Genomic DNA, 23038 nt, shown 5'->3' with positions numbered 1-23038 from the left:
CTACAGGTATACAGGACCTCCACCAACTATATACTACAGGTATACAGCACTCCCACCAACTCTATAATACAGGTATACAGGACCCAAAACTATAAACTACAAGTATACAGGAACTCCACCAACTATATACTACAGGTATACAGGACCCCAAAACTATACACTACAGGTATACAGGAAATCCACCAACTATATACTACAGGTATACAGGACCCTAAAACTATACACTACAGGTATACAGGATGTCCACCAACTATATACTACAGGTATACAGCACTCCCACCAACTCTATAATACAGGTATACAGGACCCAAAACTATAAACTACAAGTATACAGGAACTCCACCAACTATATACTACAGGTATACAGGACCCCAAAACTATACACTACAGGTATACAGGAAATCCACCAACTATATACTACAGGTATACAGGACCCTAAAACTATACACTACAGGTATACAGGATGTCCACCAACTATATACTACAGGTATACAGGACCCCAAAACTATACACTATAGGGATACAGGACCTCCATCAACTCTATACTACAGGTAAACAGCACCTCCACCAACTCTATACTACAGGTATAAAGGACCCTAAAACTATACAGTACAGGTATACAGGGCCCCCAAACTATATACTACAGAACACTACAGGTATACAGGACCCCAAAACTATACACTACAGGTATACAGGACCTCCACCAACTATACACTACAGGTATACAGGACCCCAAAAGTATACACTAAAGGTATACAGGACCTCCATGAACTATATATTACAGGCATACAGGCCCAAAACTATACACTACAGGTATACAGGACCAAAAACTATACACTACAGGTATACAGCACCCCCATTACAGGTATACAGGACCCAAAACTATACACTACAGGTATACAGCACCCCCACCAACTCTATACTACAGGTATACAGGACCCCAAACTATACACTACAGGTATACAGGACCCCAAAACTATACACTACAGGTATACAGGAACTTCACTAACTCTATACTACAGGTATACAGGACCCTCAAACTATACACTACAGGTATACAGGACCCCCTAACTATATACTTCAGGTATACAAGATCTCCACCAACTCTATACTACAGGTATACAGCACCTCCACCAACTCTATACTACAGGTATACAGGATCCCAAACAATACACTACAGGTATACAGGACCCTAAAACTATACACTACAGGTATACAGGACCTTCACCAACTATATACTACAGGTATACAGGACCCCAAACTCTACACTACAGGTATACGGGACCCCAAAACTATACACTATAGGTATACAGGACCTCCACTAACTATACACTACATGTATATAGGACCCCAAAACTATACACTACAAGTATACAGGACCTCCATCAACTATATACTACAGGTATACAGCACCCCCACCAACTCTATGCTACAGGTTTAACCCCTTAAGGATGGAGCCACTTTTCATTTTTGCGTTTTAGTTTTTTCCTCCTTGTGTTTAAAAGGCCATATCACTTGCATTTTTCCACCTAGAAACCCACATGAGACCTTATTTTTTGTGTCACTAATTGTACTTTGCATTGTCAGGCTGAATTTTTGCATAAAGTACACTGCGAAACCAGGAAAAAATTCAATGTGTGGTGAAATTGAACAAAAAAATGCATTTCTTTTATTTGGGGGGTATTTGTTATTACGCCATTCGCCCTGGGGTAAAACTGACTTGTTATGCATGTTCCTCAAGTCGTTACGATTAAAACGATATGTAACATGTATAACTTTTCTTTTATCTGATGGCCTGTAAAAAATTCAAACTATTGTTAACAAATATACGTCACTTAAAATCACTCCATTCCCAGGCTTATAGCGCTTTTATCCTTTGTTCTATGGGAGATGTCATTTTTTGCGCCATGATGTTTACTTTCTATCGGTACCTTGATTGCGCATATACAACTTTTTGATCTCTTTTTATTACATTTTTTCTGGATTTGATGCGTCCAAAAATGCGCAATTTTACACTTTGGGATTTTTTTTTGCGCTTACGCCGTTTACCGTGCGAGATCAGGAATGTGATTAATTAATAGTTCGGGCCATGTTTATTTATTTATTTGGCTGCAGCCGAAAGCATCCGAGTGCCGAGGCGGGATCAGCGCCATTTTGGCAGAGACCCCGTCCGGCACCAGTCACGGAGATCGCTCCTCCGGGATAACGTCCCAGAGGAGCGATCTCCGCCACTAGACACCAGGGAAGTGCTGCCTCCGGTAATCGGATGCAGCTGTCATCTTTGACAGCTGCATCTGATTACTGTATTAGCGCGGTCCCAGGCTACAAGCGGCATCCGGGACCACGGCGGTTCAGAGCGGGGTCGCCGCACGGCCCTGCTCTGAACACCTTTCAAGGACATATGACGTACGGGTACGTCATATGTCCCTAAGAAGTTAAAGGATCCCAAACTATACACTACAAGTATACAGGACCTCCATCAACTATATACAACAGGTATACAGGATCCCAAAACTATACACTACAGGTATACAGGACCTCCACCAACTATATACTACAGGTATACAGCACCTCCACCAACTTTATACTACAGGTATACAGGACCCCCAAACTTTACACTACAGGTATACAAGACCTCTACCAATCATAAACTAAAGGTACACAGGACTCCCAAACTATATACTACAGGTATACAAGACCTCCACCAACTATACACTACAGGTATACAGGACCCTAAAACTATAAACTACAGGTATAGAAGACCTCCACCAACTATACATTACAGGTATACAGAACCTTCACCAACTATATCTTACAGGTATACATTATCCCCAACTATACAGTACAGGTATACAGGACCTCTACTATCTATACACTGCAGGTATACAGTACTTCCCAAACTATACAGTACAGGTAACCCCCCCAATTATACACTACTGGTATACAGGACCTCCCTCAACTATACACTACAAGTATACAGCCCCCACGGCCCTAACTATACACTACAAATATACAGGACGGATGTTTGAAGTTTTTCGTTTATTTCCAATGTGCATAAGCTACAATTTACATAAACAGTGCAGAACTGTCGGGTATATAGGGGCATATAGGGCTACTGGCGATTTCCCTTTAAACAAAAAAAACAAAGACATAGATTGGCCTCCTGGGCACCTTAGAATAAATCTAATTAACACACTGACACTTTTTACCGGGGCAGTGCCGGGTACATTCTCTAGTTACTTAATATTGTGTAGTGTTATTGCTTCTTACAAGAAAGAATTATTACGTATTACAAATGGACAATTCCTCCACTTCACCCTGGCTGAAAAACAATAAGCGCAGGTAGGCAAAATATATTTAAAAAATGCAATTATTTATTAAAAACACAACGCGTTTCGAAGTCATGCTAACTTCTTTCTCAAGTGTCTAATACAAAATGAGTTCTAAGATCTATAAAAAGAGTGTGCACATGCCCAGAAGGAGCAGAGCACAGATGATGTCTAATTGCATGCATAATGAGTGGTAACTCCCAATGGAGGCACATCGCATCTGGTATTTTCAATTGAATTTTTTAATACCGTATATTTTGCCTACCTGGACCTGCGCTTATTGTTTTTCACCCAGGGTGGAGTGGAGGAATTGTCGATTTGCAGTTCCTGGGAGTGGCTGCGGTTCTAATACATGCTAAGGGTACAAACACACACACCGTATACGCTGCGTATTTACTGCTGCGATACGCAGCAAATACGCAGCAGATTAGATCTAAATAACTGAACACAGCATCAAATCTGCTGCAGATCTGCGTTTTTGCAATCTGTTTGTTTTTTCATGTTTCTTTTGCAAAATGGATGAAAAAAACTGATGCATTTGTATGCATCTGTTTTGATTTGTTTTTCCATTGACTTCCAATGTGAAAAAAAAAATGGATCCTTTTTTTTTTGTAGCATACACAAAAACGTAGTCAACCTCATTACCACTATGTAGTGTTACAGCTTCTTACTAGAGATGATTGAACAGCCGAAAATCATAGGTTTGATCGAACCTGAACCTTGCGGGACCTTCCGCATTTGATTCCTGATGCCTTCCTGGTCCGTAGGGAAGGAGGAGACTGCCGGTACTGCCTGGAATGCCAGGTAATAGGCTGTATCCAGGAATTCCTTCATTATTGCTATATGCCCTACTAAAGATTATTCCTTTCAGATTAGAGATTTGCTTTATGTTTTTTTCCAGGGTAACCAATGCCACTGCAGTGTGTAATCCACTTTCCTACCAGGAGTCACCAGCAGTATACAGGAAACATTTGCAATGACAGGTGTGATATTTCACAGGTAATGGTGTCTTCATTCCTCTAGTATTTGTCCATTTAGACTTTAGGGGTAGGTAAACTTCATCATTTGTGCCTTAGTATAAAGCTGCCCTTCCCCATTACATCCAGCAGGTGTCACCACAATCCCAGCACAGTGGTGCTGACTCTCAGGATCCCCCTGCCCCTCTACAGTAGTCCAGTTTATGGTCCATTCCTTGGCATACAGACAGCTGGGGCTGAGTCACTACATTCCACACATGGAGGGAGGGGGGTGAGGAGGGATTCCCCTTTCCTGATAGCAATGGAGACAGGGCTGCCCCTCACCCACAGACCTTTGGACCCGGCTCCTGGGGCCACAGTATCTGCTCTGTATACTTGGCTGGTGGCAGATGGCTGACACTTACACAATAACCCTGTGCTCATTAACCTTATAAATCCCTGCAGCGAGGGCCCCTTGTACAGCAGGGGGTTCCTGGCAGACATTGCTTTTTATAAATGGGCAATTGGAGAATGCATTTGAGATATTGCTTACATAATTGCACTTCTATCCATTACCCAAGGGTGGAGCTATTCATGGCAATTTTTGTAAAATAAAAATTAAATCCAATAATAAAACAAAAAAGTTTAGACTAGCAATATCTGACACATCTTTATAGGAGTTATGGACTGGCGTCTAAACTGTAAACTTTCATCATTTGGTTATATAACAGCAATAAAGCATTATACATAGGCTTCTATGTGAAGGTTCATGGCCACGTTGTATATAAGGGCCCTTTTAAACAGAAAGATTATCTGGCAGATTATCTGCCAAAGATTTGAAGCCAAAGCCAGGAATGGATTTGAAAAGAGGAGAAATCCCAGGCTTTACTTTATTACCTGATCTCTGTTTATAGTCTGTTTCTGGTTTTGGCTTCAAATCTTTGGCAGATAATCTGTCAGATAATCTTTCTGTGTAAAAGGGCCCTAAACTGGGTTCAGGTCTCCAGCATAGGCAGATTTGTCTAAAGATTTTTTATTGTTTTCCATTTTTTCATCATTTTCCAGATCTCTGCTTGCTGTCAGTGATTGTGTACATTGTAAAGGGAAATGGAGTAAATAAAAAAAAAAAAAAAGATTTCCCCCCTGGTGCATCTGACCTACAAGAATCAGCAGAGGAGACATAAGCTTGATATCTTTTCAGCACCCTGTGACCACCCCCTCCCCCCACCAGCTGTCCAGGGGGTCTCAAGGCAACAACATTCTGTCTCTCCAGGATGAAGCCCCCACAATGGGGATGAGATGTCACAATGAATCTGTTCTACCACGTGCCTCCCTCCCTGGGTGGGTGGTGGGGGGATAACATTTTCATAAATGACTGAACTGAAACTAGAACCAAAAGATCTTATAATGAGATTTTCATATAACACAATAATTTCCAGGACTTCATGTGGGCATTTCTGAGAACAGGTAAACACTGCTCTGTTAATACACTCAGCAGTTGGACCCCCACCCATTAAACACTTATCCACAGTTTTGGGGAATGCCTCTTTAAAGGGGTACTTAAGTGCAAAGAAAAAGTTAAATTAAAAACTGTCAGAGAGTTCTACAGATGTGTAAATAGAGATGAGCGAACCTGGAGCATGCTCGATCTGAACCCGAACTTTCAGCATTTGATTAGCGGTGGCTGCTGAAGTTGGATAAAGTCCTAAGGCAATGTGGAAATCATGGATATAGTCATTGGCTGTATCCATGTTTTCCAGACAACCTTAGAGCTTTATCCAAGTTCAGCAGCCACAGCTAATCAAATACCGAACATTCAGGTTCGGATCGACTCAAACCCGAACCCGGTTCGCTCATCTCTAGTAAATAACTTCTCAAGTCTTCCATTACTTATCAGCTGCTGTATGTGCTGAAGAAAGTGGTGTTTTGTTTTCAGTCAGACACAGTGCTCTCTGCTGCCACCTGTCAATGTCACCTGTCAATGTCAGGAACAGCCCAGAGTAGTAGAGGTTTGCTATAGGGATTGGCTCTTGCTCTGGAAAGTTCCTGACATGGATCGAGGTGGCAGCAGATAGCGCTATGACAGTCTGGAAAGTATACACAATTTCCTGCAGGAAATACAGCAGCTGATAAGTACTGGAAGGCATGTTTTTTTTTAAATAGAAGTAGATTACAAAACTGTATAACTTTCTGGCACCAGTATTTTTAGAAAACTTTTTTTTTCTCTGGGGTACCCCTTTAAGGACTGCACTGTAGGGTCCTGAAGTTATAGGGGTCCTCCTTATAGATAGACTGACTACTCTGGGAGACACGGGAGATGCCCTCTCATTCCTCACAACACTCAACCAATGACAAACGGGATGCCCTTGGTTGTCATGGAGTCACAGCAGCCAATCAGATCATGCCTTCATTCTCTGTACCATAATAAACAATGACAGGAGCCCATTGGTTTTCATGGAGTCACAACAGAGAACTGCTTTCACTTTGTACTCTGCAGGAATATAACTGGTTGCTATGGGCAACAGGCTTTGCACCAATCTTCATACACAAGGCCCCAGTGTGAATTGTCAGTGCGTGGTTATATTAGAGGGATAATCTACATGCTCTACTCCAAGCTGATCTCTCATTGGTCTCAGGCAGTTACTATCACCGCCGCCTGTCAGTAAATAACCCCCGATGTGCAACTATTTCCAGCAGCAGATGCTCTATTAATAGCGGGGGTCATTTCCGCTGCGGCTCACCACCTCTCCAGGGAGGAATTCTCACCTCATCCTCAATTACAGATGTGACATTGAGTGAATAATACTGAGCACACAACACGGCGGCTAAAGTACAGTCTCCGTTCTGGGAAAGCTGAGTAACAATAAATATGGCCGCCATTAAAGCTGCCACCAGGATGGTCACTCAGCTTAGAGTTATACATACATATGTTTCTCTTATGTATGTTTCTCCAGGTATAGCAATGGAGGCCAGATTGGTTGAAAACAGCTTTACCCTGTTATACAGCACTGAATGCTCAGCTGCTTCCATTCAGGATGCTAGAGAAGTTGGGTGAAGACCCCTGTGAGCACTGTCATGTCACTTACCGCAGTCAACGCAGATACCTGATTACTAGGACACAACGTATGACATCACTGCATGGATTATATACAGCGTAGGTGGCGGTTCACCGCTTGTGTTATACTACAGCCACTAGTGGGACTGGTTGTCATCAGAGCTGACACTCCACAGTCCTCCTTCCTGCCACACTCCAGTCATTGTTTGCCTGTCCCATTTGGTCCTAAGAGCTTACACTCTGGATCACTTAGAGGGAGGGTCCAAGTAATGGTGGTGCTCTCTCGCCAGTGTCCCCTTTCTGCGATGGAAATGATGGGGGTGGGAGTCGCTGACTTTCTTCAGGGCGTGGAACTTCCAGGCTTGAGCGATCTGCATCTCCTAATAATGAGAGGAAACCGTCAGCATGATGGGGATACAATATAGGATGACATAATCCCTACTCCTGCACTTTACCGGGATGAGGTCATCCTTGGCGTTTTCCCGCTCTAATGTTGTAAGCTCATCTGGTGACAAGAGAACGAGGCGCAACTCACGCACTGCATCCTGAGCGACCACAGACACTGGGACATCCAGGACCACCTTACGAGTGAAAACAATAAGTAGACACTGCATTACAGTATTATATGATAGTACTGAGGCGCAAGGTACAAAGAAGCTTATGTCTCTGTGATGATAGAAACAAGGACGTATCCCGGCTAGGCCCCTTACCGAGCTGACATACGCCCACTCCCGTACCGCCTGGATCAGGGGGACCTCATCGATTGTCAACTGGTCGCTCTGCAGGATGCTGACAATTCCAAGGTCTGAAAGTTCCCGGAAACTTTGTGTCTTAATGATTTCCTGTGAGGATGAGAAAATACGAGAAGGGGTTGTAGGTCAACGCTGAGGACAGATACAGCAATATAAGATGTCTGTTCTCAGCTCACATCCTGTTTGGATTAAGCCCACAGAGGAGACGAGAGAGAAATAACTACACCCGGCATCACACTGTGACTTAGCTATTCCTGCTGACAACAAGCCACTGTATCATGTCAGAGAGGTAGTCACAGCCCCGCCTCCTGTATGACATCACTATTATAATATAATGACCTGATCAGACATGAGATTTACACACCTTATACTTGTGGGCAGCCATGTCTCTAAATCAGGTGACACAACTAACCACTGGCACTAGAACAAGATGGCCCCCACCTGCTGCTCACACTAATGTGGCAAATTAAGGCGCACATTAGTGACTGGCACCAAATAACGTTTAGGCTGGGTTTACATATATAAGTTGGCATCAGTTGCGTTTTTTGCCTAAAAACTGACCACAACTGATGTCACAACTGATGCCAAAAATGCATCAGTTGTCATCAGTTTTTCTATCCGTCTTTTCATTAAAAACCATCAGTTGCCATCAGTTTCCATCAGTTGTCATCAGTTGTCACAAGTTGCGCTCATCAGTTGACATTTTTTTCCCCAGTATGTTTTCCTGTCATTTTCAATGGGATTTGCGGGGGAGCGCACGGGGGCTATATACTAATTGGGGGAGCTCCCAGGGGGGCTATATGGGAGGGGGAGAGCGCACAGGGGGGCTATATGGGAGGGGGAGAGCGCACAGGGGGGCTATATGGGAGGGGGAGAGCGCACATGGGGGGCTATATACTATTGGGGGAGAGCGCACAGCAATGCTGTATACTAATTGGGGGAGAGCACACAGGGAAGCTAAATATTACTGGGGGGGCAACAGGGGGGCTATATACTACTGGAGGAGAAACAGGGGGGGTGATATACTACTGGGGGACCAAGGGGGGACTATAGGGGAGGGGGAGAGCACACAGGGGGAGATATATGTTTATTTTGTGTACTATTTGACTGAACGCCGGATGCCAGAGCCGAACGACATGCGTCCTGCCCGGCGAGGCATCCGGCGCTCTATTCCATTGTATTGGTGCGGCGCCGCATCACCGGAGCGGCGGTCCGCCAGGACGCTGCAAGATGCGTCCTAACGCACCGACGGTCCGGCGATGCGGCGGCCACTATTTCCCGCCGCACATTTTGAACGATCCCATTGAAAACAATGGGATCAGTTCAAAGATGCGTTTCCCTCCGGCGCTTTTCTCCTGCGCCGGAGGGAAACGCCGCCGCACCGCCGGACATATGTAAACCCGGCCTTAGCCGGCAGATGTGAGAAGCCCGTGCCCAACCCTAGAACACAATGGGGTACTACAAAGCCACAATACAAGGGGAGGAGGAGGGGGGCCAGCAGATCTGTCACAGACTGGAGACCCCTGACCCCTTCTTTATAATGGAGAAGCCCCCATCCCCCTCCACTGGGGTCTTGTCCTGCAGATAGTGAGGAGGGACCCCAGAGCTACTGTTTGGGGGCTCCATTATTATACTAGGAAACGGTTTAACCAGCACCTAATTTTAGTATAATTCTCAGGGCACTACCACTGCTACATGTTATAAGAGCATTATGGTGCTATGGTGGCCACTTACCATAGTGTGGCGCTCTATGAACACCAGGCATCTCTGTCGCAGGTCATTCTGACCATAAGTAACGGCGGCCTGAAATATAATACGAAGAAAATCAACGTTACACATAGAAATATTGTAATGCTAAATCAGTGGACACTGTACTATTTATTATGGGGTACACTATTATTTATTACAACCCATTAACAATGGGAGGGGATGGAGGGTTGTTATGTCAGGGGCAATGACTCCCAACTGTGCCCCGGATCGCACATTTACAGGAATACAGGTCCTTCCAGTATTACTGGTGCAGACTGGAGACTGGTTGTTCATTGTCAACCTGGTTATCATTTCTTGTGAGGCCGAGAGAAGGACGAATCCCACCATCCATGTACTGTCTGTGTCTAACATGATAGGATTAGATACACAGCTCAGCAGACAGTATCACACATGATAGAGATAGAATAGCAGCTAGTATAGGATTAGAGAGAGACGTTTAGCAGACATTATCATACCTAACAGGATCAAATACATCATCTTAGCAAATACAAATTCACACGGCACACAGCACAACAGACATATGCACATAAGTTTAGATACCCAGTTCAGCAGCCAGGCAAAGGTCGTCCAGGGCTGTGGATGGGCTGGGTGGTGGGGGTCAGTGATCGGGGTCTCTGGATCCACACTGAAAGTTTCTGGTTACTCAGAAAATGTAAAGGGATCTGGAGCATTTCCAGATAAGTATCCAGATAAGGCTCCCACATTGCCATTATGGTTAGCGTTATAATGTCCCCATTGACCTATCTTAACCTCTCTATGACATTATTGTGCCCACTGCGGTCGCCTACCTGTAAGGCTTCACAGGCCATGTCCACGGTCAGCGTCCTGCTGATGAAATCCACACAAAGCTGAAACATGGACAAGAAGACAAAAGTATGAGAACAGACTATAATACAGAAGCTACATGATACTACAACTCTCATCATCTGCAAAAAGAACTAGAGGCAGGAGGTTTAAGGTTGTATTCTCTGATGCTCTAATAGGCTGAGGCTGTCAGGGCATGTCAGGAGTTGTAGTTTTGCAACAGCTGGAGAACCCGAAGTTGAGGAATACCCCCCCCCCCCCCCCAGCTTCCCTGCCATCTGTCTAATAACAGTGAATTTACAGCAGCTTCTGTTCTCCAGGATCAACTACAGGGTAACAGAGTGTTCGCCACAATGTATAGTGAAATGTAACCATCTGGAGTTCAGGCTGCATGGATAACAAAGGATTAGAGAATGGATACAACTGTAGATAAGAGTTACTAGTTCATGCTGCACTAAAAGCATACCTGTCACTAAAACTAAAAGCCCTATTACACAAAGCGATTATCGGCCATATTTGGCTGATTATCGGCCATTACGGATGATAATCGCTTCGTGTTATAAAAGGCAACGATCAGCCGACATGCATGATAGCAATGACAATGATAGCAACAATCTGCTGCAGCAGACCACCGCTATCTTCTATTGGCTCACCAGGCGCCCCCTTTAGCACCCCTACAGCCTAACAGACAAACTGCTATGATGTCTCCATGCACTACACACACAGAAGAGGAGATCCTGCTCCCCTATATCTCTATAGCACACGTTCACAGGGCCGTCTTAACAAAACTATGGGCCCCTGGGCACAGCTGTGGACTGGGCCCCCCCACCCAAGATCAAGTCCCCACATCCCCCTCCCCCCTAACCTTGTGCTGTGCAGACCCATGTGGGGAAAAAGAAATAGAATGCCCTCCTGCATCCCCCATATAGAATAGCCCTCTCTGAATCCCCACATATAGAATAGCCCCCTCTGCATCCCCCACATAGAATAGCCCCCCCTGCGTACCCTCATATAGATTAGCCCCCCCGCATCCCCCCATATAGAATAGCCTCCCCTGCATCCCCCCATATAGAATAGCCCCCCCCTGTGCATCCCCCCCATATACAATAGCCCCCCCTGTGCATCCCCCATATAGAATAGCCCCCCTGCGTACCCTCATATAGAATAGCCCCCCCCTGCATCCCCCCATATAGAATAGCCCCCTCTGCATACCCCCATATAGAATAGCCCCCATGCATCAACCCATATAGAATAGCCCCCTGCATCCCCCCATATAGAATAGCACCCCCTGTACATCCCCCCATATAGAATAGCCCCCCTGTGCATCCCCCCATATAGAATAGCCCCCCTGTGCATCCCCCCATATAGAATAGCCCCCTGCATCCCCCCATATAGAATAGCCCCCCCCCTGTGCATCTCCCCATATAGAATAGCCCCCTTGTACATCCCCCCATATAGAATAGCACCCCCTGTGCATCCCCCCATATAGAATAGCCCCCCTGTGCATCCCCCCATACAGAATAGCCACCTGCATCCTCCCATATAGAATAGCCCCCCCGTGCATCTCCCCATATAGAATAGCCCCCTTGTACATCCCCCATATAGAATAGCCCCCCTGTGCATCCCCCCATATAGAATAGCCCCCCCGTGCATCCCCCCATATAGAATAGCCCCCCCTGTGCATCCCCCCATATAGAATAGCCCCCCTGTACATCCCCCCATATAGAATAGCCCCCCTGTACATCCTCCCCTTATAGAATAGCCCCCCTGTGCATCCCACTATGTAGAAAAGCCCCCCCTCTGAGCATCCCCCTTATAGAATAGCCCCCCTGTGCATCACCCTATGTAGAATAGCCCCCCTGTGCATCCCCCCCTTATAGACTAGCCCCCCCCCCTGTGCATCCTCCCATAAAGAATAGCCCCCCCCCCGTGCATTCTCCCATATAAAATAGCCCCTCCCTGTGCATCTCAAACCACCCCACCCCCCCGTGTGGACACATGTGTAAGGGGTTTTAAAAGAAAATTAAAAAAACACAACTCACCTCTCCTCGGCCGGATCTTCAGTCTGCAGCAGCTTCTCCCTGCTGCTGCAGCACGGCGGCTCCTCTCTCCACTCTCAGGTCCTCAGCGGCGCGTCAGGGAAGTGACGTCACCGCTGGGGACCTGATGTAGGTGCCTGCAGACGAGCCTGCGCGCGGCACGTCTGCGGCTCCTGTGGGATCACTGAGGCCCAGAAGAGACTGAGGGAATAGCGCGCCGGCCGGCCGCGCTATTCTCTCAGTCTCAACTACTGCAGAGGGTCGGCCACAGGTCGCGGCCCACTTAATGGTGAGGAAGACCGGCCCGGGGGACACACGTCCCCCGGCCCAGCCCGCCTCTGATCTTTCCCTTTCTGCAGGGTAGGCGACAGCCACTGGGGCCCCCCATGAGTCATAGGCCCCCGGGCAGCCGCCTACCCTGCCCAATGGGAAAGACGGCCCTGCACGTTCAGAAGAAGAGATTATGCCCCTCTATATCTGTATAGCAAACCCTCAGAAGAAAGGATCCTGATCCCCTATATCTCTATAGCACATCCCCAGAAGAGGAGATCCTGCCCCCTATATCTCTATACTACACCCTCAGAAGAGAGGATCCTGCCCCCTATATCTCTATAGCACACCCTCAGAAGAGGAGATCCTGCTCCCCTATATCTATATAGCACACCCTCAGAAGAGGAGATCCTGCTCTCCTATATCTCTATAGTACACCCTCAGAAGAGGAGATCCTGCCCCCCTATATCTCTATAGCACACCCTCAGAAGAGGAGATCCTGCTCCCCTATATCTCTACAGTGATCCATCAACTTACAATGGGCTCAGGTTACAATATTTTCAACATACAATGGTCCTTTCTGGACCATCGTAACTTGAGACCAGACTCAACATACAATGTTACAGACAGTCAGGACCTGTGGCACATGTGAATAACTAGATGATCAACAAATGAAAGTGGCCATTTTACTGGTAAAGTCCCAGTACTACGGATGTGCCCGCAGTTCTCCTCTCTACAGTACAGTGTACTACATACATACTACTACTACATACAGTGCAGTGATACTACTTGTCCTGCGCTGCTCTTTATCTGTGCCAGGATGAGTTGCTCCTTTGGGCATCCAATGAGGGGACTTCATTTTAGTTTTCTGGGACCCTAAGTGATCTGTTCAGGACCCTGAAGTCGCTCCCATCTTCTTTTTAAATCAGATTTTCTTTATTAAAAGATTTTTTTTTACACTCCAAATGTGCATTTTTTACAAAACAAAACCCCCCACCTCCCACACAGAACAACATCCACCCCCCACCCAAACCAATCTGACGCTCCCATCTTCTACTTAGAAAGTAATTTACAGTCTACAGTTGCTCTTTCTGACTGTTGTATATGCTTTATCCATATTAGTTAGCTGCTTATTTTCCTTTAAATATTTATGTTTTTCACATTTTGGGGGATTCTTTTCCATAGAGTTTTGGTCTCAACATACAATCGTTTCAACATACAATGGTCCTCCCAGAAGCAATTAATAATTAATAATAATAACATCATATGAAGCACACCCTCAGAAACAGCAGCATAAAGGACATTAAAGAGCAGTACTGAGCAGTGTAGGCTGTTTATCCAGCACTGGGGGGAGATATAACACTTAACGCCGAATATCGGCCAATATCGGCCGAATTCAGCCGATATTGGCCACTACGGACGATAATCGTCCTGTGGAATAAAGTGCAACATGAACGATGTCGGCTGATTGTTGCAGTCACTTGTTTTTCAACATGTTGAAAAACAAGCGACTGATACAGCAACAATCTGCTGCCGTCGCTCCGTTGAATAGGAGCATCGGCAGCAGACGCTGCTGTATCCTATGGGCTGCCCGGACGATCAGCGATCACCCGGGCAGCCCCCCTGCACCTCCCCGCCGCCCCTCCCGCACACACCCGCTATTCAACGCGGCTGCAGCGAGCTAGGAACGAGGAGCAAACGAGCGCTGAGAGCGCTCGTTTGCTCCTCTAGACGGCCCATGGAATAGGACCACTTTGAGCAGCCTCTCTGTGTCTGCTTCTAGCCCTCTCTAGTTACTCCCCCTCACATCTTTTAACTTGTAAGGTGATCCGTCAGTAAGAATCCAGTTCCTCTTGTAAGCACATTATGGATTTGATCTGTGTTTTGTTTTTCTTTTAAGTGAATGATGAGTTTAGAAGAATGGGGAGAAGAAAAGGAGCATGACAGGAGGAAAAGGCATTTTCTCTGATAAGATATATTGCAAAGTTTCTCATGTTCGTTCATATTATAAATTTTCAAAATGAATATTACCATTGACGAACAGCAGTCAGGAACAGTGAAATGGTAGTCTACTCAAAAACGACAAAAAAATTTGATTTTACTTTGTTAAAATAAAACCTGACAAGTCTTTGAAGTTAATGCCAGGACCCCGAAGCTGTAGGAGATGAGATTTACTACATGGCAGTTTTTAAAATTGTCACCATGTGACCAGATAGGAGGCGTTACTGTATATGAAAATAATAGTGGAAAAACACATTCAGCATGAAAGCTACAAATCATTGGAAAGTTACCGGAAAGTGACAAACACAATGCATACACAAAGTATCATTACAGAAGAGTCAAGTCAGTACAGAGCGGCGGAGGATCTGGGGGTGGGGTGAGGAAAGTTGTATGGTTGATTCTGTAGTTGGGGTTCCCCTGTGGTAATCCCAGCAGAAGTGATGATGATCAGCACTGTCATGTCTGGAAGAGCGTGACTCAGAAAAGCTGCTGACATCGGCGACTTCCTGACAAACATCTCCTGACCGGACACTTATGGGGAGAGCCCATGTGATGGGCACATGGCTGCCACTCCACTACTAATACACAGAACCATGTTATTTCTTTCTGTTATCAGCCAGGTCAGGCTGGGGAGACCGGATTACAGTCTATTGCTCTCTGTTATCAGCCCTGTCAGGTTGGGAGGAGGTGACTATAGGACTGGTGACTACAAACTATTGCTCTCTGTTATCAGACGTGTGCTATAAGTTGACACTTTAGGGTAAGTGTCATTGTTCAATTGCTTCTATTAAGGAAGTCAATCTGAGTAAGGAAGTTATACTGAGCGCTGTGGTGGATGACAGGACAATGGATCATCTTCTGTAATGAGAAGCAGCTGGGAGCAGTAGGAAGCGATGATCTCATGGTGGGGGGAGACCCCCGGACCCTCTTCCTTTCTTCATGTACTTTTACATCAAAGCCTTCCCGTTCTGATCTGAACTCTGGGACACATCCGGAGTCGGGAATAGCAGCTCCCATGATGTCATGGACAGACCCCAGTGATGGCGGCCATCGCTCCTCGCACATAACTCATCACTTCAGCTCCTCGCACTTTTGTTACTGTTGGGGGATTTGGCGCAGCGCACAGATGTGATTAGGACATTTCCGCTTCAGATTTTTGTTGTCAGAGGAGAAATCTGTTTCTCATCTTGAGACGTTCAGATAATTCCCACGCAGCATTCATGACCGCCCCTAAATACTGGATCCACTGTTCCCGACTGTCGCATCAATTTTTTAATCGCCCGTCCCACTAACATTATTGTAAGAAAACAGATGGAAGAATGAAAGCTTACATCTGTGCAGGAAAGTCTGTCAACCCGACGGGGAGGCACCATGAGCAAACCACAATGTAAGTCAATGGGCTCCGACTGTGGTGGTCATATACATCATTATAGATGCCACAATACAAGTATGAATAGAGCCTAAGGGCCCTATTCCACCGGACGATTATCGTTAGCATAATCGTTAACGATTAACGATCTCAAACGACCGCTATTGCGAAAGACCTGAAAACGTTCACTCATTTCCATGGAACGATAATCGTTACTTATGATCGTAATTGCGATCGTTTCTTCTTCCGTATTTCTTCGCTATTGCGTCCGTATCTATTGCGAACGACCGAACGATGTCTTATTCAATGCGAACGATTTGCGAACGTTTTGCGAACGAGCAACGATAAAAATAGGTCCAGGTCTTATAAAGCGATCAACGATTTCTCGTTCGGTCGTTAATCGTTACTGCATTTCAACCGAACGATTATCGTTTAGATTCGAACGATTTAACGATAATCTGAACGATAATCGTCCGGTGGAATAGGGCCCTAAGGGCCGTATTACCAGGGACGATCATCATTTGAAAAATCGTTAGATCGCTTGGATTTAAACAATAATCGTTTTGTGTAATAGCAGACAACGATTAAACGATCATCGCAAAATCGTTGGTCGTTTCATAGAATTCGGACCTATTTTTATCGTTTGATCGTTCGCAAATCGTTCACACATTGTTTGGTGTAATAATAAGTCATAGCTACAACGTACACAATTGCAACGCCAAAACGACTGCAAGAATGATCATAAGTAACAATCATGGTTCCGTGTAATTGGGCGAACGATTTTGGGCCGTTTGCCATAGCGGTCGTTTAAGTTTGTCAATCATTAGTTGTCAAAAAATTGCTTGGTGTAATAGTACCCTAAGTGAAAGGAAGGAGATCTGGTCATGATTCAGGGTGCGTTCACACGTACAGGATCCGCAGCAGATTTGATGGTGCAGATTTGATGCTGTGTTCAGTTATTTAGATGCAATCTGCTGCGGATTCGCAGCAGAAAATCCGCTGCGGATCCGGTACGTGTGAATGTACCCTAACATAGATTTTTTTTTCTTCTTTACAAGAGCTCAAAGTACAATCTAAATCACCCAAGTGGGTAAAAAAGTATCACAAAAAGGTGTGCAAAGATGTGGTTTATAGTAGGCATAGGGAATCTTTGGCCCTCAAGCTGTTGCAAAACTACAATTCCCATCATGCCTGGACAGCCAAAGCTAAAGCTTTGGCTGTCCAGGCATGATGGGAATTGTAGTTTTTCAACAGCTGGAGAGCTGAAGGTTCCCTATGCCTTGGCAACTGAAAACCTCCGGGCCAGAAGGCTCCTACAAGGGTCCAGTATTGATGGCTGGCCCCCTGCCTAGAGAGGACTAAAACTACTGCCCACCAAGGAGCACAAGCACCGTCCGGCCTCAATAAGCCAATACATGAAAAAAAAAGGAAACTAACATCAGCTGCCATAGCTGGCGATTCCACGTACAGTAGAATGAATGATGATGAATGATGTATGATGGTTGATGCACAATAAATGATGGACAACATATGATAAATCATGGGATCGGTGACGGATGACATATAATGAAAGCTGGCAAGTGACAACAAAAATGATTAACGATGATGGATGATGGGTGGCAGATGATTTTGAACCATCTTGCAATAAAACAGAATCACTAGCCTTTCTTCTATCATCCATCTCAAAAAGGACCATGAATACAGGCCTGAAAGTGGAGATGTATGAATGTAAATCCCTGGACTTTTAGCAGTTCCTGGGTAGTGATCCCTGGATATGAGGAGACCTCAGACACCATAGCCCACGATGCTGGATCAGACTCCTGGGTGTGAGGCATTTACTGGCGTGCTTCTTGGCTTCTCACTTTCATCTACACACTGTGTGAACCAGGAACATAATCCTATTTATCCCTGGTCAGTGTGATAGGGTGTCCCCAGGATACTCCCTCTCCTCCCACCACCCCCTCAAGTGGGCGAAATCCTGGTCCCACATGAAAAGTCTGGTGATCCCTCATATCTCCATCCACATTAATATTCATTTATTTACATACAGGGCTGCCATGTAGCGACTATGTAAGACAGGAGTGCACAACTACAACTTTCAGCATGCACAGACAGCCAATACACTTCAATGTTACAGATCAGTGATATATTAGTGATACAGTGAGCGGAGGTGGCGGTATTGGGGCAGCAGCTGTGTGTATAGTGTATTGCAGGCTCCAGTCTTAGATGTCTGTTATTTCCTGTCGGTTTATTAATAGGATCCTGGGATCGGGACACACAGTGTACAGATATACGTTCTCACAGATTGTGTCTCCTTTGTCATGTGTACAATTATTGCAGTATTAGACTCCGCTACATGTGAGGCTTTAATCGCAGTATTATAAGGAATTCTACATCAATCTAAAACAAACATCATCAATATGTTGATTTCCACCACTTATGGGGCATAATAAAAGCACTTGTTACTGCATGTTGCATTTGTGACTTTTCTTTTTCTAATGTCTGGGTTCTACCCGAGGCCTTCAACAATGACAGACCAAACCTAGTCTGCTACTGATTATTATATCTCTATCTCACCATGAGGTGAACATTCAACCTGCGACAAGGACTCCGAGATAACAGACTGTCTGTAATCCGCCTGACAGCCAGGAATCTATACCGGCATCTGAGGAATTCTTATTGTTAGTCAGAAGACTCCACAGGACAAGAAATGGAGGAGTTGAGACTCTGGAAATAGGTCACCCCAAGAAACTGGGGATTTCAGAGCTGCACTCACTATTCTGCTGGTGGGGTAACTATGTACATACATTACATTACTTATCCTGTACTGATCCTGAGTTACATCCTGTATTACACTTCAGAGCTGCACTCACTATTCTGCTGGTGAAGTCGCTGTGTACATGCATGCATTACATATCCTGTAGCCATTCTAAGTTATTTCCTGTATTATACTTCAAAGCTGCACTCACTATTCTGCTGGTGGAGTCACTGTGTACATACATTACTTATCCTGTACTGATCCCGAGTTACATCCTGTATTATACTCCAGAGCTGCACTCACTATTCTGCTGGGGTCACTGTGTATATACATTACATTACTTATCCTGTACTGATCCTGAGTTGCATCCTGTATTATACTCCAGAGCTGCCATCTGTATTAAATAATTCTATATATATCATAAGGAGTTATAAGAATATTGCAGATGAGGCAATTAGCACATGGCTGAACACTTTTAACCCCATAATCCCTGGACTGCCTGTACAATTTATATGGGACTGTCCCAGCATACAACCGCAAAAAGCACAGAACATACAGATATTTTAGTCATTTCTCTGTCGTCCGGGGGCAGATTTGTAATCTGATTGGTCTACTATTTTTGTGTAGTCCCCCTCCCCATCGGATCTATCCCACCCACGTTCCGCAGCATTACCTTCCTCAGGTCTGTGAGTCCGTACTCCACTGCGGCGGTGAGAACTTCCAGTGCCTGCGGAAGACAAAGAGTTAATTAATAGATGATAGAAGTGACTGACACCATGTGACAAATAGAAGAAAACAGGGCGACAGCGAATAATACACAGTTTCATATATAGATCCATAATGCAGGTTTTACACAATTTTTCCACCATATTGGTTTTCTCCTCCAGATGATATATAGACTTGCCAGGTCCATCAGCTTAACGTAGCATCTCCTTGTTGTGGCATATAAAGAGGGTTCATACAGAGTAGACAATCCTTCTAAATATAGCGCTGGACGTAATGTAATATTTTCCTCCACTATTCACATGACAAACACCATGAGGATTTTACGCAATATCCTGCAGAGTTGCTGCAGTGTCCGCCATCTGAACCCTGGCCTTTTACTGTAGAATAGAGCAATGTCCTGCGTTTGCAGCGTCTTGTGTAACGTGTATAAAGAACATTGTATAACAAGACAACATAGTAACCTTAAAGGGCAACCCTACCCGACAACAAGAAATCATCAGATCTGGAACCATGATCTTAGGTGAAGTTAGAAATTTCAGTCATCCAATATGGCCGCCATAATGACCTCCACCAAGGCTGTCACCCAGCTCATCCAGACTCATAATGATAGTATTTAGAATTTTCCTGCACACAAAGTTGATTATTTATATATATATATATATATATATATATATATATATATATATTGAAAATGACTTGTAATATGGCGACCGAAGACGACAACTGAAGATCTTACGGTTACACAAGAGTGGTGGGCCATGGTTACTGTGTTGTTTCCTGATTTCAGTCTAAAAAGTGGAAGCGACGTGATCAGAAGCGATGATCCTGCGCCATTCACAGCCTCGGATATTGCTGCCACATCCTGCACTATTGCTACAGAGAGCGCGGAGGATACAGACGGGGTCAGCTCGGTCTCTCCATTACAACTGGAGCTATTTGCCAGACATGTGAATCGGTGCACAATGAAGAAACTAACTCAGTGTCGTGATCTCCCAGAATTCCCTGCAGTATGTGCATCCTGAGCCTCCTGATTCATAAATACAATGGCAGAACCATAGAAATGTTTTAATATGTCCCCATTATCTCTGCTTGCTGTCAGTGAATAAAAGCATTACAATTAGGTCAAGATTCATTGTAAGAAGCAACAGTCATAAGGTCTGTGACCTCCATCTGCCATTTGTACAACGGATACTCACCGTCTGACCGTTCAGTGTCACACTGTTGGTATAGATGAATTCTATGACTGCCAGGAAGACCTCAGGCTGCATGTCTGCCAGGACGAAGGGTACCGACATCTCCTGTGAGGACTGACGGCTGAACATGGTTTGGAAGACCTTACAGCGACACATCAGGATACAGCGATGAGCGTGGACCACCTGCCTCTGCCGGCCCACCAGGAACGAGACGTCACTGCAAAACATGATCCAAGGGCAGCGTATAAGACAAATGTCATTACAACCCAGAGGGGTGACCCTGCACCTATAACACATTGGAGATGGTATCCCTGCACCTATAACATACTGGGATGGAGTGACCCTGCACCTATAGCATACTGGGATGGAGTGACCCTGCACCTATAGCATACTGGGATGGAGTGATCCTGCACCTATAGCATACTGGGATGGAGTGACCCTGCACCTATAGCATACTGGGATGAAGAGACCTTGCACCTCTAGCATACTGGGATGAACTGACCCTGCCCTTATAACACATTGGAGATGGTAACCCTGCACCTATAGCATACTGGGATGGAGTAACACTGCACCTATAGCATACTGGGATGGAGTGACCCTACACCTATAGCATATTGGGATGGAGTGACCCTGCACCTATAGCATACTGGGATGGAGAGACCTTGCACCTATAGCATACTGGGATGATGTGACCCTGCACCTATAGCATACTAGAAGGTTACCCTGCACCTACAGCACACCGGGGGTTACCCTGCACCTATAGCACACCGGGGGGTTACCCTGCACTTATAACCAGGCCCGGACTGGTAATCTGGCGAGCCGGGCAAATGCCCGCTGGGCTGGCCAGATTACCAGTCCGTGGGCCGCCTGGGCTGCATAATAAAAAAAAATATTATTTAAAAAAAAAAAAAAATCACCGCCGCAGCCCTTCTCTCTTGTCCCGGCCCGACCAGGTCACCGCAGCCCGCACGGCCCGCTCCGGTCACTGCAGCCCGCTCCTAATGTGCTCATCCAATCAATTTGGAGTAGAAGCGTGAGGCCGCTGCGGCCGGCCGTGGAGCGCACGTTGTATGTGCACTACAGCCGGCCGCAGCGGCCCCATGCTCCTTCACGTTGATTAGATTAGAGAAGCACATCAGGAGTGGGCTGCAGTGACTGGAGCAGGCCGTGCGGGCTCCGGTGACAGGAGCGGGCATTAACGGGCTGCAGTGACCGGTGCGGGCTACTGTGAAAGGTGACCGGAGCGGGCCGTGCGGGCTCCAGTGACAAGTAATCGGAGCGGGCCGTGCGGGCTCCGGTGACAGGTGACAGGAGCGGGCAGCAGTGACCGGAGCGGGCCGTGCAGCTCCGGTGATAAGAGGTGACAGGAGGGGGAAGGGCTGCGGTGACCGGGGGCCATCTATAAGGGACAGGGGGAAAAGAGAGAGGGAGCCATCTATAAGGGACAGGGGGAAAAGAGAGAGGGGGCCATCCATAAGGGAAGGGGGAGAAGAGAGAGGGGGCCATCTATATAGGAGGGGGGGAGAAGAGAGAGGGGGCCATCTATAAGGGACAGGGGGAGAAGAGAGAGGGGGCCATCCATAAGGGAAGGGGGAGAAGAGAGAGGGGGCCATCTATATAGGAGGGGGGGAGAAGAGAGAGGGGGCCATCTATAAGGGACAGGGGGAGAAGAGAGAGGGGGCCATCCATAAGGGAGGGGGAGGAGAGGGGGTCATCTATAAGGGAGGGGGGAGAAGAGAGAGGGGGCCATCTGTAAGGGAGGGGGGAGAAGAGAGAGGGGGCCATCTGTAAGGGAGGGGGGAGAAGAGAAAGGGTCCATCTGTAAGGGAGGGGGAGAAGAGAGAGGGGGCCATCTATAAGGGACGGGGGAGAAGAGAGAGGGGGTCATCTATAAGGGACGGGGGAGAAGAGAGAGGGGGTCATCTATAAGGGACGGGGGAGAAGAGAGAGGGGACCATTTATAAGGGACAGGGGGAGAAGAGAGAGGGGACCATTTATAAGGGACAGGGGGAGAAG

The 23038-nt window shown here is 46.1% G+C and overlaps 1 protein-coding gene across 1 annotated transcript in view; it reads right to left on the bottom strand.

Annotated features, from left to right (window-relative positions):
* Nucleotides 1-6972: 6972 nt before the first annotated feature.
* The window catches only part of BTBD19 (BTB domain containing 19), a 24409-nt gene continuing 8343 nt past the window's right edge, over nt 6973-23038 (bottom strand). Inside the window, exons 2-8 of the mRNA XM_069981222.1 lie at nt 21026-21239; nt 19777-19830; nt 10651-10710; nt 9827-9895; nt 8051-8182; nt 7796-7921; nt 6973-7720 (exon numbers count right to left, since the gene is read on the bottom strand). Coding sequence (XP_069837323.1) covers nt 7586-7720; nt 7796-7921; nt 8051-8182; nt 9827-9895; nt 10651-10710; nt 19777-19830; nt 21026-21239 — 790 coding nt within the window. The 3' untranslated portion in view covers nt 6973-7585. The remainder of the gene's footprint in view (nt 7721-7795; nt 7922-8050; nt 8183-9826; nt 9896-10650; nt 10711-19776; nt 19831-21025; nt 21240-23038) is intronic.

This window comes from Dendropsophus ebraccatus, chromosome 8 (genome assembly GCF_027789765.1).
Source record: "Dendropsophus ebraccatus isolate aDenEbr1 chromosome 8, aDenEbr1.pat, whole genome shotgun sequence".
NCBI lineage: Eukaryota > Metazoa > Chordata > Amphibia > Anura > Hylidae > Dendropsophus > Dendropsophus ebraccatus.
This window is presented reverse-complemented; position numbering and strand designations above follow the sequence as displayed.